The 15,699-nt window shown below is 45.7% G+C and overlaps 1 protein-coding gene across 4 annotated transcripts in view; it reads right to left on the bottom strand.

Annotated features, from left to right (window-relative positions):
• Window positions 1-9,559, bottom strand: part of APP (amyloid beta precursor protein) — a 145,283-nt gene extending 135,724 nt beyond the window's left edge. For 2 of the 4 annotated variants that reach the window (XM_083611291.1, XM_083611292.1), the window contains exon 1: window positions 9,244-9,559. In XM_083611291.1, the coding sequence (XP_083467417.1) occupies window positions 9,244-9,303 (60 nt within the window). In that variant the 5' untranslated portion in view covers window positions 9,304-9,559. The remainder of the gene's footprint in view (window positions 1-9,243) is intronic. The other 2 variants (XM_083611293.1, XM_083611294.1) reach the window with 2 other exon arrangements.
• Between the last annotated feature and the right edge of the window lie 6,140 nt (window positions 9,560-15,699).

Here is a 15,699-nt window from a genome sequence, read left to right as displayed (position 1 = left end):
ACAGAATGAAGTAAATACGGAATTAATACAGAAAGAAGCAAATCCTTGGCAATCCGTTATTGCTATCATGAGCCATTTGCATACAAAAATTCAATGTAAAAGTTCTACAAGAGTGTCCAGCTGCATTATTGCTAAAAGTGAATAGTCTGTGGTTTTTAGGAAGCCCACAAATAGATTGTGAAGACAACAACTATGTCCTTGTGTTTGACTCTCAGCAACAAGGCTTCGAAATTAGCAGGGGGCCAGGCACATTTTGCACCTAAAAATTTCTCCATTTGCGAGCCCCTCAACAGGTCTGGGTGCCATTTTTTGCGCCGGGCTGACACTCAAGAATTACTGAAATGTATGTACTTTGAAGCTTCAAAGTATATGTTAAGGATAGACTATATGTTAAGGAGTTTAACAATAAAGAGTACAGTGTTTTGAAAACTTAAGTATGGTACCAATATTTTAATTGTAAACACCAAATTAAACATGCATTAACAATTCCCAGTTTCTAACACTGTCAGCAACCCATATTTGGAGACTGAAACACTGAACGTTCCATTTTGCATCATCAATGAATCTGTCCAACCTTCTAGAATTTGAAGGTGATAATATGGACTGTTCCAGTTCCAACTGAAAGAGGGCATTAATGCCCCCTTGCATAAAACTGCCTACAAGTATAAACTAGCACATTAAAGACAAAGCAGCCACTCCTTGTTGTTCTAAGTTTCTACTTACAGAGAAGTATATATTTTTTATTCCGGGAGCCCTTTATAATTGACCCAGCATGTCCACCCAACCACCTGATTTTCTGTTCCATGTGTGAACCAGGCCCAGGAGAAGAAAATAAGCAAAAGAAAATCAAGCAAATCTAACAGCAAACCTGAAAAGGACCAACAAAATCTTCAGATAAATAATATTTAACAAATGCAAACCAGTTATCCAAACACTTAAGAATCCATAACACACATGCTATGACTATGGAGGTTTGAAACTAACAACCGATAAGCCCTTTCAAAATACACATACACAAACTGCTCCACATTTGAGAGAACCAACCAACTAACTACCAGCGGTCCTCTTAGGCAAATCATAAAATCATAGACACACGAAACTGTAGAGCTGGAAGGGACCATGTAGGTCATTTAGTCCTGCAATGCAGGAACATTTTGCCCAACATGGGGCTCAAACCCACAACCGTGCGATTAAGAGTCTCATGCTTTACCGAGTTATCTTCATATCACATATTCATGTATAACTGGTAAGTGGGCACTGCTACTAAGCAGGAGAGGGCCAATAAAAGCAAGTACCCATTCAATATATTTTAACAATTCAAAAGTATTGCATCACACTGAAGCCAATATAAAGACTCACTATCTCTACTATACAAACACTTTCCTCAGGAGTTTCTTTATGGCCAGCATGGCAGAATGCCTTGTTTTTAAAAGGATTGCATGCTATCCCAGAATATTAACAGCTCCATAAAACCCAGTGAGTGATCAGATGGCTACAACTTTGAAGACTGTGCATGGTGTTTCAGCTTTTCCAGATCACAAGCGGCCCCCATCATCCCAAATGCATTTACTTGGACAAGCCCAGGCCTGGCATCGGCTGTGCCATGCATCACCCGGCTCACTGCCAGCAGGAAGCAGGAGACTCTCCCAACAGGAAAGGGACTTGCCTTTCTCCAGAACACTTTTCGCTCCCCAAAATCAACATTACAGTGCACAACTGGCAGGGCTGAACCAAAACACTTTGCCATTCCCAACAGTGCTTCAACACAGTCTTACAGCATTGCCAAGGATGGTAGGGCAGATTTCTCATATTCTTCCCTTCTTCCCTGGGACCTCTAAAGTTATTTATTTTTAATTGCATTTCTACCCCAGCAATTTCTCCCCGCCCCAGGAGCTCCAGAGGGTATTTAAGGCCCCCCCCTATTCAATCCCTACCACAACCCTGAGCAGTAGGTTAGGCTGAGGGGCAGTCTAGATGCCCAAGTGGGGATTTGAACCCTGAGTCCCAGCAGTGTTCAAGATAAGCCAGGCACATTTTGCGACTGGTGCGGGTCCAATTACAACTACACGGAGATCTCTGGATGCCAGGTTGGCAACTGACATCTCCATCTGGCTGGCCCCTCCAGCTTTCTTAAGAAGGTAAGCAGAAGAGCTTATTCACTGTATTTATCTCCCACCTTTCTTTCCAAGGAATACATGGTTCCCATCAGCGTCACAGCCAATGGTCAAGGATAACAAGGCTTCTAACAATGTGGGGAGGACAACATCTGAGAAGGTTTCATTTAGACCAGGATCGTTCTCCACTCCCCAGGGGGATTGAACCTAAGACCTTCTGCATGCAAAGCACATGCTCTATCACTCTTCGTCTGCAATCAGACCACCAACAGGGAGCACGTAAAGCTGTCGTCCGACACATTAACCCAGCTCCCAAGAGTCCCTCTTTCAAAGCTTTGGAAATTAATGGCAATCCTACATTCTCAGTATTTAATTAGAAGGGGTGTTGGAAGACACCAAACAGCAGGTGGAATACAGCCTTATGGGTCACTTAAGACAGGTCATGCCTGCAGGTTTGAACCAAGCAGGGTCTGAATTTGTTTTAATCAATCACTTTGGCAGTTCAAATATTTCAGACCCTGAAAGGAGATTGCCATTTTTTTTAAGTAACTATGCAAAAACAGACTCGGAATTAGTGGGACAATGCCTTTATTAGGCCAATTTATCTTAAAAATCAAGGATTTTGATTTTAATGTTATACAAAACTCTTTTTTCTAGGTATTGTTCTGAAGAAAAGAAATAAGCTGAGCACCGCCTACCCAGCCTTTGAACATAACCAATGAATCACACTGCCATCTCTGAATGTTAACAAGTCATCACACAGACTTGACTGGCACAAATAGCTAGTCCCCAAACAAACAGCAGATTCTCAGCCTACGCCTGACCTCTGGGGTCTGGGATATCAACATGTGGAATCAGGGTATGGGCACCAGGCTTCAGTCAGGGCAAATAGGAATCAAGAAAACCACAACTGATGACCACATAACATAGACCTGTATCAACATGTCCTCAGATGTTAACTATATAGTCCTGCAACCTGAGGCAGTAGTAAACGTACGCAAAGTATTTCATGGGGAATACTATGAGGAACATGACCACATACACAGGTACTCAGAGTCAACTTAAGATCAAGACCCATAGATAGCAAGATTAGTCAGAGTGCAAAATATACAATTAGGAACAGATAGGGAAAGATAGGGAAAAGTGACTTTTGCACATCCTGAACAAAAGAAATAAAAACAAACCAGCAACGTCTTTGGTCCATCTTGAAATCAGTCAGTTCTGTTGAATACTACCAAGCTGTCCTGAGGATTATGGCTATGTTACAGGCTCTATTTAAGCAATCGTCCAAACTATGGTTTGCAAAATTGGAAACAAGACATGGTTTGTCTGTTCCCTCTTCCCCTCGCATGCAACTTCCTCCTGTTTCCTGCTTAGCACTAACCATAGTTTGCTGCAACATTCAGGTCAGTAACTATAGCCTTTGTGACCTGGGATATATAAAAATGAACTGGAGTAGGAAGTCACATATAAAAGGGTAAGAAAAAGGAGTACAAATTCCTGATTGTTGGCCATGGGATTTTAGTTTTAGACCACAAAAAACTGTATTTAGCATTGTGCCAGCAAATATACCCAGTGCTAGAAATAGCACACTTTGGACTTCTGCAACCCTATACTACCAAAGAACATGTACTTTAGTTTCTGACATCCGAGAAGCAGGAAAAATTAAAAGTTTAAAATAGAAACCACCAATTTTGTAGTAAACAAAAGAAAGTGTATCATTTGGACACAAACAGTTGCATACAGTCACAATACTGATGACTAGCTGCATATTTGGATATTGAGTCTGGTTTTATATTACAATATTAAAACCATCAGGCTCATCAAAAAAACATTAAAAACCCAACAGGCAAAATATTGCTATACTACAGCTATTGTTGCCGATCAAATAAAACTGATGCACTTCACGTCTGTAGCCAAGTTTATTTGTTGTGTCAACCTGTAACTTTCCTATTTAATAAGCAAACTACAAGGCACCATTTCATAAAAGAAATATGGTCATGTATTCAGTTTGTTAAAATATGTAACAAAGAACACTCCACTAGCTAGTACAAAAGTTCTACTTAGTCAACATGTTTGAATACTTATACCATATAACCGATAAACATTTTATTTGAGAAATAAATTGCAGGCACATGAGTAGCAGAAAGAATGCCCAAGGCCTTTATCTCTTGGTGACTTAAATCATTCTATCCTGCATCTTAAAAATAATCACCTAATGCACACCACTGCATAACATATATTGTATGAACACCAAAGGCATTTTAAGAGGCATTCCTGCAGCAAGCTACTCTCAGTCACTGGAGGGAACCTGCAGCTCCCCATACATTGTGGGACTACAGCTCATATCATCCCTGACCACTTGCCATGCTGGCTCGGAGCTAGGGAAGCAGTGTTAGAAACTCAGATTTATAAGCTAGGCGCTAAATGGCTCCTTAAACCAGGGTCACAGTCACCAAAATGCAATGCCTAGTTGCCATCTGGGAGCCAGACAGCTCGAAAGTCTTATTTTTTCAATACAACTTTTTGGTTCCTGAAATTCATTCTGATCGTGCAGATAAAATATAATGCATAGAATTCTACAGGATGTGAAAACAGGCAAGATCCAGGCACGCACCACCGGATGGTGGAGATGTCAAGTGGCAAATTTCAAACAAGGTAGGGAATTTGTAATCCATTAAAATCTGGAGGCCCCCAAGGTCTTTATCCCTAATCCTGAGTCTCACCAAAACTCAAACCTGAGCAGCTTCCACAGACAATACGATTTATTTTGGCTGTAAGAAAGCACTCAGCAATACCTATACAAAAGTCCCATACTCAAGCCTCAGGTTTGGAAATTAAATAAGCATCTTTATTTTCTACAAGCTTACATTCTAAGAGTTGCAAATTCCTTTGTAAACATTGGCCTTGGAATGATTTCAACATTCAATAGAAATAATAAATCTTCAGTTAAGGCTGTAATTAACATCTTCAGCACATAATTTTGTTTTATAAAATGAGCTTCACAAAGACAATTTAATTATGTCCAAATGGGTTAACACTGAAATCTGACAATTTGCAGCAAATGATGCCAGAGGGTGGGGGGGGGGGAGTGAAAAGAAAATCTATCCAAGGCCATAACTGAAAGCAGAGGCGGCTTTGCAACTGTAGACAATATTGTTCATCGCAACACCCATCCTTTCCTAATGAATCTGACATTCTTCAGAACAAGGCCATGTAAATTAGTTCAGTACAGTAGGATGGTTTCATTTTGTAAAACGAAAAGCAAGTGGGATGCGCAACAATACGTTGCAATGTAAATTCTCCCCCTGGGGAAGGTGTGGCTCTCCAGATGTTGTAGTACAATGTTGTGTTTTAATTGTTGTAAGCCACTCTTGGAACATGGGGTGAAGGGCGGGTAATAAATTGCAATACTAATAATAGTAATAATAATACAACTCCCATCATCCCTGACCAGTAGCTGTGCTACCTGCTGTCCTGATGGGAGTTGTCCAATAATATCCAGAGGGACAAAGACTCCCAAACCCTCCTCCAACAGGACTACTTCTGTCCCGGATGACATCCAGGTAGCCATGCCTTCCTCCAGGATCCTATAAGCTGTCAAAGGGTCAAACCAGGCAATTCACCTTTTTCTCTGGTACTTCTGCAAACCTCTGAGCTTCTTTGAGCCTGCTGATTTTGTTTCAAAATGGCATTGTTTTGGCTCCATTTCTCTTGGTACAAGGGCACCAAGTTCACCATGAGAGGGACTGATGTGTCCTTTGTCTTAATTCTTACCCACCCATGGAAAAGGGGTAATAATATTGCTGAGGGTTCAGTTTGAACTAAGGTACAACAGAGTGTTGTGCTTGGGGCCAGACCTTACATGCCAGAGATGGGCTCCGTCACATATGAAGGAAGCTTGTAAACAGCTGCTCATCCCGGGGCAGGTAAAAATAGGGTTCTCCAAGACAGCCCTGGCAGGAAAAAACAGTTCTCTCCATTTCTGAGGCCAGCAGGGACTGACACTGTAACCTAACACACCCGCACACCTTTGTGCTGGGCAGGGTGTGTTTCTCACAACCAGCCACCAACTTGGATTAAAGGAGCAGATTCATGAAGGGTAAGGCTTTCAAAGGCTACTAGCCCTGATGTTCAAAGGCTACTAGCCCCACTGTTCAGAGGCAGTGTGACTTCCAGTTGCTGAAACCACAGGTGGAGGAAAGTGCTGTTGTGTTCTGGGGTCCTGGGAGAACAGGACCTGAACTAGAATCGGTGTTAGAAACTAGGATAGCAAAGCTATTCACCACATGGCTCCTGGAACTTAGGCTATGGGTGCAAAAACAGAAAGTCTAGTCGCCATTTTGTCCTTTTTACAAAGGTGGCTCACGCTGCGGCAGAGGAAGTGGCACTTTGCTGCGTGGCATTGATCCTACTCTGGAGTCAGTAGATTAAATAAATAAAACGCACTGTGCAAATGATACGATTTATTTGAGAGGGTTGGAGTAGATGACCCTCAGGGTGCCTTACAACCCTACAATTCTATGAGTAAAACAAACATTTGAATTGTGAGCTATTCTGGTGGCTTAGTGACTTGACTGTAGGTTTGTGAAAGCAGGTTTGGGCAAATGACTTGCAGTGACTGCTCAAGTTGCCCTAGGGGTGTATTGCACTCTTCCTGGAAAAGGCAGGCAACTCAGCCCGCCTTAAAAAAACAGCATTCAGAAGATGCTCGAAGGCATTCCTATCTTAAAGGTGACACATGAGGCTATGACTCCAATGCTAAAAAAAGGGATCAGTGGATTTCTGCCTAGCTGCTCTTTTGCAGATTGCATTTTGTCTAGATGTTCCACCTACTCCACACAAGTGAAGTAACATCCATCAGTTTGCACAGGCTTTCCCTAACCCATAAGAGTGGGCCCTGCTAGTACTGAAATCCTGCTTTAAGAGAAGGTTTTTTATGCTGCACAGTATCTGTTTTTAGGGTATATTTTATTGTTTTTAATGTTCCATTTCTGTGTGGCACTGAGAAATTCTAAGAATTAAGCAGTTTAGAAATGCTTCTAATTAAGCAAACAGACAATACTCTTACAATGACTCAGAACTAAGGATGCAATCCTTGCCTCACTGAACTCAGTGGGACTTACTTAGGAGTAGGCACGTTTAGGATTCCACCACAAGTCTCAATAATTTCACTTAGACTTGGCTTGCGTAGCATAGGATTACAGACTACACCCTGAGAGTAAGTCCAATCGAACCCTGGGAGACTCACTTCTGAGCAAAAGCAGACAGAACTGCACTGTGAATTGTAAGGAAGGAGAGGCAGCTAGCCTGGAAGAAGAAAGGTTTGCAAAAACAAGCAAAGAAGATCAAGGGATAATGGCTAACATCCCTCCCTGCCAAAAAAACAAAAAAAGGCAACAGTATTCCTCCTTACTCTATGTGAATGTATTTTTCTTTTCCCTATCTCTTCAGGACTGTCATATACAGAGATTTGCACATTATTTTTAATGAGCAAAAAATTAAATCCTAGATTCTTTCCCCAACAGTCTCCAAAAGAGGTGTGGCATATTTAGAGCGTCTTCTGCCACGCCCCTAATCTCCCCCACCTTTAAAATAAGAGGGGAGCAGGCTGGTCAAAACCGCAGCCTCGACCATTGAATGATGTCTGGACCTAACAGATTCTTTCTGAAAGCGCAAGTAGAAGAAAAGCAGACAGCCAAGCCAAGCACAAGGCAGACCCCAGTTTAAGGAAGAAGGGGAAGAGCTCCCCCCCCCCACACACTGCCCAGTCGTGTGCCCAGGCTCCAGTACGTCGCACCCAGCCGTGGCTGCCTGACGGGCAGTGAGATGAATGGGAAGGGAGAGTTGTTTCCAACACCTAGCGGTGAGAGGGTTGCTCCAGGCTGCAGCTCGCATTATTACAGCGCTGCCTTGCTGCACTGCAGAGGCGCCATCTTCTTGCTCTTAATCTTCCCCGCCAACCCATTTCCTTTCCATCGGCTCCCTAAACGCCCATCCTAAGAGGAATCCACCCCCCTCCTTGTAACGCGTGGAGGTGCCTCTGAAAAACACGCGCGGCCAAGGCGATTTCCTCCCGCAAGACGGCGGGCGGGGGGAGAGAGAGGTCACCCCCCACGACACACACACACCCTCTCTCTTTCGCATCCAAACAAAGTCTGCAAGGCGCTCTCGGATCAATGAAACGGGGGAGAGTGGAAGGTGCTCGCTCCCAGAAGCAGGTCGTGCCAGCTGTGGGAACAGACGGGACGGGGAGGCTGTCTTCTGATTTCTTTTTTAGGAAGCGGGGGGCTCCCTTGTGCAAACGGGGCGGCTATTCCGCAGGAGCCGCCGTCCGCTCTCAAGTTACTCAGAGGCACCTGATCCAAAAACTTGACCCCCCCTTCTCCCCTATGGACGGCTGGGTAGACGGATGGCCCTTAACCGCCTGCCTGCCGTTTGTTTTCCGCACTGGAGCGCAGAGAAAGAAGAGGAGGAGGAGGAAGAAAAACGAGGCTAGGCTACCAGGAGAGGCGGGAAAGCAGCGGGATGCTTGCCGTCTCCTCTCCCGATCTTCCCCGCGGTGGGTCTCTCTCTCCTCCTCCTCCTCCTCCCCCCAACCTTCCCGGTTCGGTTCTCCACCCCCAGGTCCGCCACACCGGACAACCCGGATCTCTCTCTCTCCAGGAAGGCAACAAAAGCCACGCAGCAGCCAGGCGACGCGATCGCGGCTCTGCCAAAGCCAAACACTCGGCAGGCGGATCGCCAAGACGGCGCACCTCGAGGGAGGGAGGGAGGGAGGGGGGGGCGGCGACCTCCTCCTCCTCCTCCTCCCAGCTTCCCGGAGACTGTCGATCGCGAAATTCAGCACCGAGGAGGCGCACGACCCGGGCACCCCCCTCCCTCCAAGAAGGCTCCAAGTCGGCGCGTCCCACCTCCCCGCCCCACCTCTCGGCGGAGCCCATTGTTCAGGCGGGGAGAGAGAAAGACCCCCGTCCAGGCTGGGGGCCGGGGACGCCCCCTCGCCGGGCCGCCTCCCACGGAGCACAGATCCCGGAGGGCAGCAGCAGCAACCGGGAGGGCAGCCCCACCCCCGCGCCCCTTCATTCTGCCGTGTCTCCCACTCACCCACCCCCGGCGCCCGCCTTACCTCCAAAGCGTCGGCTAGCCACGAGGCCGCGAGCAGCAGCCCGGCTAAATGCGGCAGCATCGCGGTTGGCGGGGGAAGGAGCGGAAGCTCCCGCTGGAGAAGGGAGAGCGGCGAAATCCAGCCGGCGGCTCGGCTTCCTCGTCCCCGCCTCTGCGCTGCTGAGGAATGGAAGGGAGCTGCAGCAGCGGCACCAGCCGAGCTCCGCCGAGGAAAAGGCGAGTCAGCTGATGATATCCCAGCCCACCCAAAGCAGCGGCGGCGGCGGCGGCGGCAGCAAGGCCGGCCCTCCGCAGAGACCCCTAGCGGAAGCGCCGCGCAACTACAACCGCCCTCCGCGCACGCACACAAACACACACGCGCGCACCCCCGAGGCGCCTGCGATAATAATGGGAGCGAATGTGGGGCGGGGGGAGGAAGGAAGGAAGCCGAAGGAGGGGGCGCAGGAGCCCCGGTGGCTGTCTGATGGCTGTCTGGGTGGGGCGGGAACGCCGATAAGGCCGTTTCATCCCTCGCTCTTCCTTGGTTATTTTTTTAAAAAACCATTTTTAGAAGCCACGCAGCTTGTCTGTCGATTCGCGTCCAGACCTGGCGTCTCTCCTGCCTTTTGCAGGTTACCAGGTGGTCTGTTTTCTTGTTGGACATGGGGGGGGGGGATGCGTTTTGTGAGTAAGATGCGGTTGAGGTTTGGTTACAGGCAAGCGGGGTATAAATCTTGGGAAATAAATAAAGGAAATAATGTAACAATAATATTGCTGTGAGTTTTTTGGGGGTGGGGTCATGGGAGTAACCCAGGGGGAACTGCCCCCCAAATCAATACAAATCTGAGGTTCTGCCCCCCCAACAAAAGCCTGCCCCCTAACAAAAATCCTGGCTACGGCCGTGGGTGGGGTGGGGTTAGACTGTATGATGCCCGCTGCCCTTCTAAACCTCTGGATCCAGCAAGTCAAATGAATGATATCATTGTTCATGTAGCCAGGCAAGGGACACAGTGCCTCCTAAGTATGGGTCGTTAATAGAAGAAAGGGATTTCCTCTCTGCCAGAGGACATGGAGGTGGGCCCCCACCCTCACCTGGCTGGTAGTGAGATGGATAAAAGCCAAGAATGTGAGAGAGAGCTTGGCTAGAAGCAAGCAGAAGCCAGAGAGTGAGAGCCATGCTTGATTTCTGTTTGAATCCTAGGCTGCAGCTGAGCTGGGGGAGAAACAAGACCTTCTGAGCTATTAATGCTGTGAGGCCCTCCATCAGGCTCAGATTGTACATATGTGTAGATAAACCATATACTATAAAGACACTGCAGTCTCCTCTGCCCCTCATTCCAGGGCAATGGGTCCCTGGGTAAGTGCCTGGAACCCCTGGAATCACCGCTCAGAGATTGGGGTGGCATGCCACAATATAAACCCTGCAGCATGTGCGTTGTTGCAGTGGATGCAATTTCCTTCAAGATAGTTTGTTTTGAAAGGCTTTCATCCTACCCCATATTTCCATATCCCCCCCCTTTTTTTTAACAGCTAGCTTTCTTAAGGAAAATCTGTGCCACTATCCGTATGCTTGTATGTGTGGGAGTGACAGGATTTGATGTGGAAGAGGAAATGGTGCTTTGAACTTGTGGAACAGCATTTTGAGAGTTAGATGTTTCTAATTAACCCTATTGTTTGCCGTCTCTGAAGTGAAAACCCTCTAGATGCAGCCAAAAAGTGTTAGAACCATGTCAATGTCATGTTTTATTCACTTGAAAGAGTATTTAAAGGACAAGGTGTAATTACTAGGTATGGGTTTTTTTTAATTTTAGTGCTTGATGCAGGTTATCCTATTTAATTCCCCAGGAGAATTTCTCACGTATCCAGAAGACTTTGACTGCTGTGTCTGATCTTGCAGAATGACAGCTACAGCCGTCTTGAAAAGCAGGCCACAGAAGTCAAGACCCAGAAGTATTAGTGCAGTTTCAATGTGTGATACAGTAAGTATAGGTAAAGGTAGGGAGGCGGGTGGCACTGTGGTCTAAACCACTGAACCTCTTGGGCTTGCCAATTGGAAGGTCAGCAGTTCGAGTCCACACGATGGGGTGAGCTCCCATTGCTCTCTGTCCCAGCTTCTGCCAAGCTAGCAGTTCAAAAGCATACCAGTGCAAGTAGATAAATAGGTACCGCTGCTGCAGGAAGGTAAACGGTGTTTCTTTGCACTCTGACGGTCCTCCATGCACCAGAATCGGTTTAGTCATGCTGGCTGCATGACCTGGAAAGCTGTCTGCAGACAAATGTAGGCTTCCTCGGCCTGAAGCGAGATGAGCGCCACAACTCATAGTTGCCTTTGACTGGACTTAACCATCCAGGGGTCCTTTACCTATTATTTACAGTACATATGCAACCACACAATTGTGCCTTGTGTAATTTTGTCTCGTACAGACAGCCAGGGAGTAGACAACAGCAGCAAAGTGCAATAGATATTTGCAGGAGCACAATCTGTTTTTTTCACAAGTGACATTTGTTTATTTAATATAATTTATATACCACTTGATTGTTTAAAAAAAAACCAAAGAAACTCAAATCTGTTTACTTATTTACTTGTATCTATTTCTGGCTTGTGTTATTTTGTTCTTTGTTTAAAATATTTATAGTCCGGTCAGCAGCAGTGTTCTTAGAAGGAACTTGTAAGAAATGCAAAATCTCCATTGCCTCAATCAGGGGTGGGAAATCTTTGGTAGCCCAAGGGATGTGTTCCAATGGCCTTGAGTAACATGGGACGTGGCAGTGATGGGTGTGGCCAGAGGCAAAAATGGGTGGTGCAACAGATGTGGCTCTTCTTACCATAGGATACATTCTTGCTATTCAGAAGGAAGGCACTTATACACCTGTATCTGCTTTCTCCATCTAGGCAAGCAAGAGACATGGTCACAGGTCAGGGGCACATTGCAGGCAGGCAAGAGCATGGAGCAGGGACTAGGAGAGCTATGGCTTGGGGAGGGAGTGTGGTCTGAGCATTTATCAAGGGATCTGGACAAAGGGGCCTAGGTAGCCGCATAAGTGAGGTTGCCCATGGATAGTGTAGATTGTGAAATCTTTTAAGAATGGCTCTGGTGTGCTTTCTTTTCCATGTGAACAATATGTGGAAGTCAGAACATGGGACGAGTCTGCTGAATCAGGCAAATGGCTTATGTAGCTCAACATCCTGTTCTCCCAAAGGCCAGCCAGATGTCTGTGAAAAACCCACAAGCAGGATTTGAGTACAAGTGCACTCCCAGCACTTGTAATTTCCAGCAAATAGTATTCAGGGGCACTCTGCTTCTGACAGTGGTGACAGAGCATGGCTTCTGTTGCTAGTAGCTCTTGATGGTCTTATTCTCCATGAATTGGTCTAATCCTTCTAAAAAGCCACCCAAGTTGGTGGCCATCACTCCATCTTGTGGGATTAAATTTTACAGCTTAATTATGCACTGTGTAAAGAAGTGATTTCTTTTGTCTGTCCTGAATCTTCTGACATTCAGCATCATGCTACAGGCTGCAATGGTTTTCTCATAATGCAAAGTATAGGTTAGGACCCCCAACCAATGGGAGCCCTTGTTAAGGTTTGAAATGTTGCAAGGATTTCAAGAAGTCTTACCATGGCTCTCTCACTGGGCTCCTTTTAAAATTCCTCCCAGTTTATAACATTTCATAGACTGTTCTGATCCGTGGCCACCTATCAGCGAATCTCTGAACTGAATTGGCAGATTGATTTGGCTAGCCAGAAACAGAGCCATCGTTTTCTAAACTAATACGTGAATGTTCTGAGAGCATGATGGTTGCTTACACTCTATATGCAAAGTTATGCAAGTATTGGTAGGAGGTGCAACAAAATGCTGCAGTGTGGAATGCTCCTGCTCTGAATACTCCATTGCTTCTCCCTTCCACTCACTTTTCTGCCCCTCCCCCTGTCAGCCCATTCAATCAATCAGCATTCTGTTGCCACTGAGGAAGCGAAGTCTTTATTGATCTGTGCTTGGGTCTCTCCTGCACCCTCTACTTCTGGTGCTCTTGCCCCACAAAAATATTGCACCTTTACACCTGCAAATCTGGTAGTTCCCCCAAGCCAGCTGTTACTTCCTGCTTGTGCATGGATAATGCCGTTTTGGCTACAAAGGAACCCGCACTTGGATCCTTGAGATCATTCTGGGTATACATGATACATAGCTAGCCTCATTTCCTATCCATATCTGATCACATTATACATTCAATAGAAGAACCAGTACCCCAGTATCTCCAGCTCAGTTCTTCTCAGTCGCTTGCTACTCTTAACAGCACGTCTTAAAGATGAATAGATTTGAGGGAATCAAGCAGTGAGATCTGATAAGCTTCCATAAAAGGGAAGAATAAAATGGTAACTGAAGGAAGATTGCTCATCTGTTAAAATATATACTGCACAAGAGCTCAGATCTTTCAGAGACGCTGGATTTTTCTGTTTCAGTTAATCGGCTTTGTTGTGCCTTTGATGTCCTCCCAAGACTCTTTCTTCCTATGGAGTGTATAGATGGAGCTAGATAGAGTATCTGTGCCTGTTTCCTAGAGGCACTTGAAAATACCTTTAGACATACTTTTTCAACCTTGACATATGCAGAGTTGCATTGCACGTCATTTTAAGAACACGATGACGCATTCCTTCTGCTAATGAAGATGGTTTATTCTCATTAAGCTAAGGGTGAGTTTTTATTTAGTTATTCATTCATTCATTCTAGAGTTTCTAATCCACACTGTGCAAAAGAAAACCCAAGCCGGGATAGAAAACACAGTACAAATCATAGAGCAGTGTTTTAAAAAAAATCCCCATAAAACTAACAAGAATTCAAAGCTGCAGAAATAAGACAGACTAATTTGGCGAGGCGTAAGTGGAAATAAAAGTTTTCAACAAACATAGCCATGATAGGGCTTGCTGCACTTCCAGAGTGCTCTAGTCACATCATTGTATGGCAGTAAAAAGTCACTGTTCTATGATCATTGATGACAGGGAAAAGGCCAATATATATATTTTAAAATGTTCCCATCCTATGAATTTCTTCACTGAGACAATTTAGTGCAAGGTCCCAGTGTTGGCATGAGGATGCTAGTGGTCGTAACTCTAGGAACCAGAGCTGGATCTGCTCTACAATCAGATCAGTTACTGGCCTCAAGCTGCACAATTCCAGGAGTGCCTCCTCTTCTGGAAGTTGTGTGTGGGCCTCTGTTTTGGTGGTGCTTCCAGCGCGGCTATTCCCTACACCACGGGTGTCAAACACAAGGCCCACGGGCCGAATCCGACCCGCCAGACCTCATCATGTGGCCCGTGTAGCCGCCGCCGGCCGCCAGCCTTCACCTTTTATTCTCGCTTTTTTTTTTTGACACAAGAAAGCCGCCTCTTCAGTGCATGCGCGGCAGCCTACAAGCCAGAGAACGTCTGCCCTCTAGCGGCGCCAGCCGTTCTACACAGGAAACCTCCACTTGTTTTTATATTGAGCGCATGCCATCCTGTGATGTGACAGATCCAACGGCTGCCTGAACCCTTCTCTCCTGTACTGTAAGTACATATGATGTATGTGGGGGGGGGGTCTGCTTATTAGGGGGGGTCTGCTTATTATTCTGCTTAGAAGTCTGAGCGGTAAACTTTGGATATACTGACCACTTCCGTGTCACTTTACAGTGGTATAGGGACCATAAACTACAATCAAATACCCCAAAAATGTCCAAGAAAAGAAAAGTTGGTGCAGAGGGAAGGCAATTTAATGCCTTGTGTTTGCCATATGTGTAATAAACAGTGTTTGGCAATATTTGTATGTTTAAAAAAAAAAATTACTGTCTGTTACCAAAAATCATTTTTCAATAAATTGTACAATAATTGTACATTTGAATATCTACTTGCCATTATTCTGACTATGTTTCTGCTTTCAGAGCTAGTTATTACTTACATTATTACAAAAAACAGTAATAACTGAATGCAGTGACAATAATTTATGATAATAAAGAGTGGACACATAGTCCTACAGATACAACCGGCCCTTTGAGGGTGACCAAACTGCTGATGCGGCCCCCGATGAATTTGAGTTTGACACCCCTGCCGTACACACATGAAGACTTCTCCCCTTTCATTCATGCAGGGATATCTCTGTGCACCTAAAGAAGAAATACTGTCTTTGGACTGGACCTGACGCCGTTGCCATTAGAAGGTCCTCCTGTGTGTCTTTTTACTCCATTTTGTTTCTCTCTGGGCAATGAAGAAGTACTGGCACTGGTCTTTAGGGGACAAAAGAGAGACTTGTTGCCATCAGCACCTTGGAGAGCATCCTAACTTGCAGTGGAGGCTGGTGTTCAATGGGATAGGTAGGGTGCAAGGCAGGCAGGCCAACAGTAGGTGGAGTGAGAGCCAATGACAGGGCCTCAACCTTGCTGAATTGTACAAAGGCAGCACTGAGATGGGGGGGGGGGCTGACAGCCAGTGGCCATCCCTTGACTG

This window comes from Podarcis filfolensis (assembly GCF_964270895.1).
Source record: "Podarcis filfolensis genome assembly, chromosome: 4".
Lineage (NCBI taxonomy): Eukaryota > Metazoa > Chordata > Lepidosauria > Squamata > Lacertidae > Podarcis > Podarcis filfolensis.
Note: the sequence above shows the minus strand (reverse complement) of the source record. Positions and strands in the feature narration are given on the sequence as shown.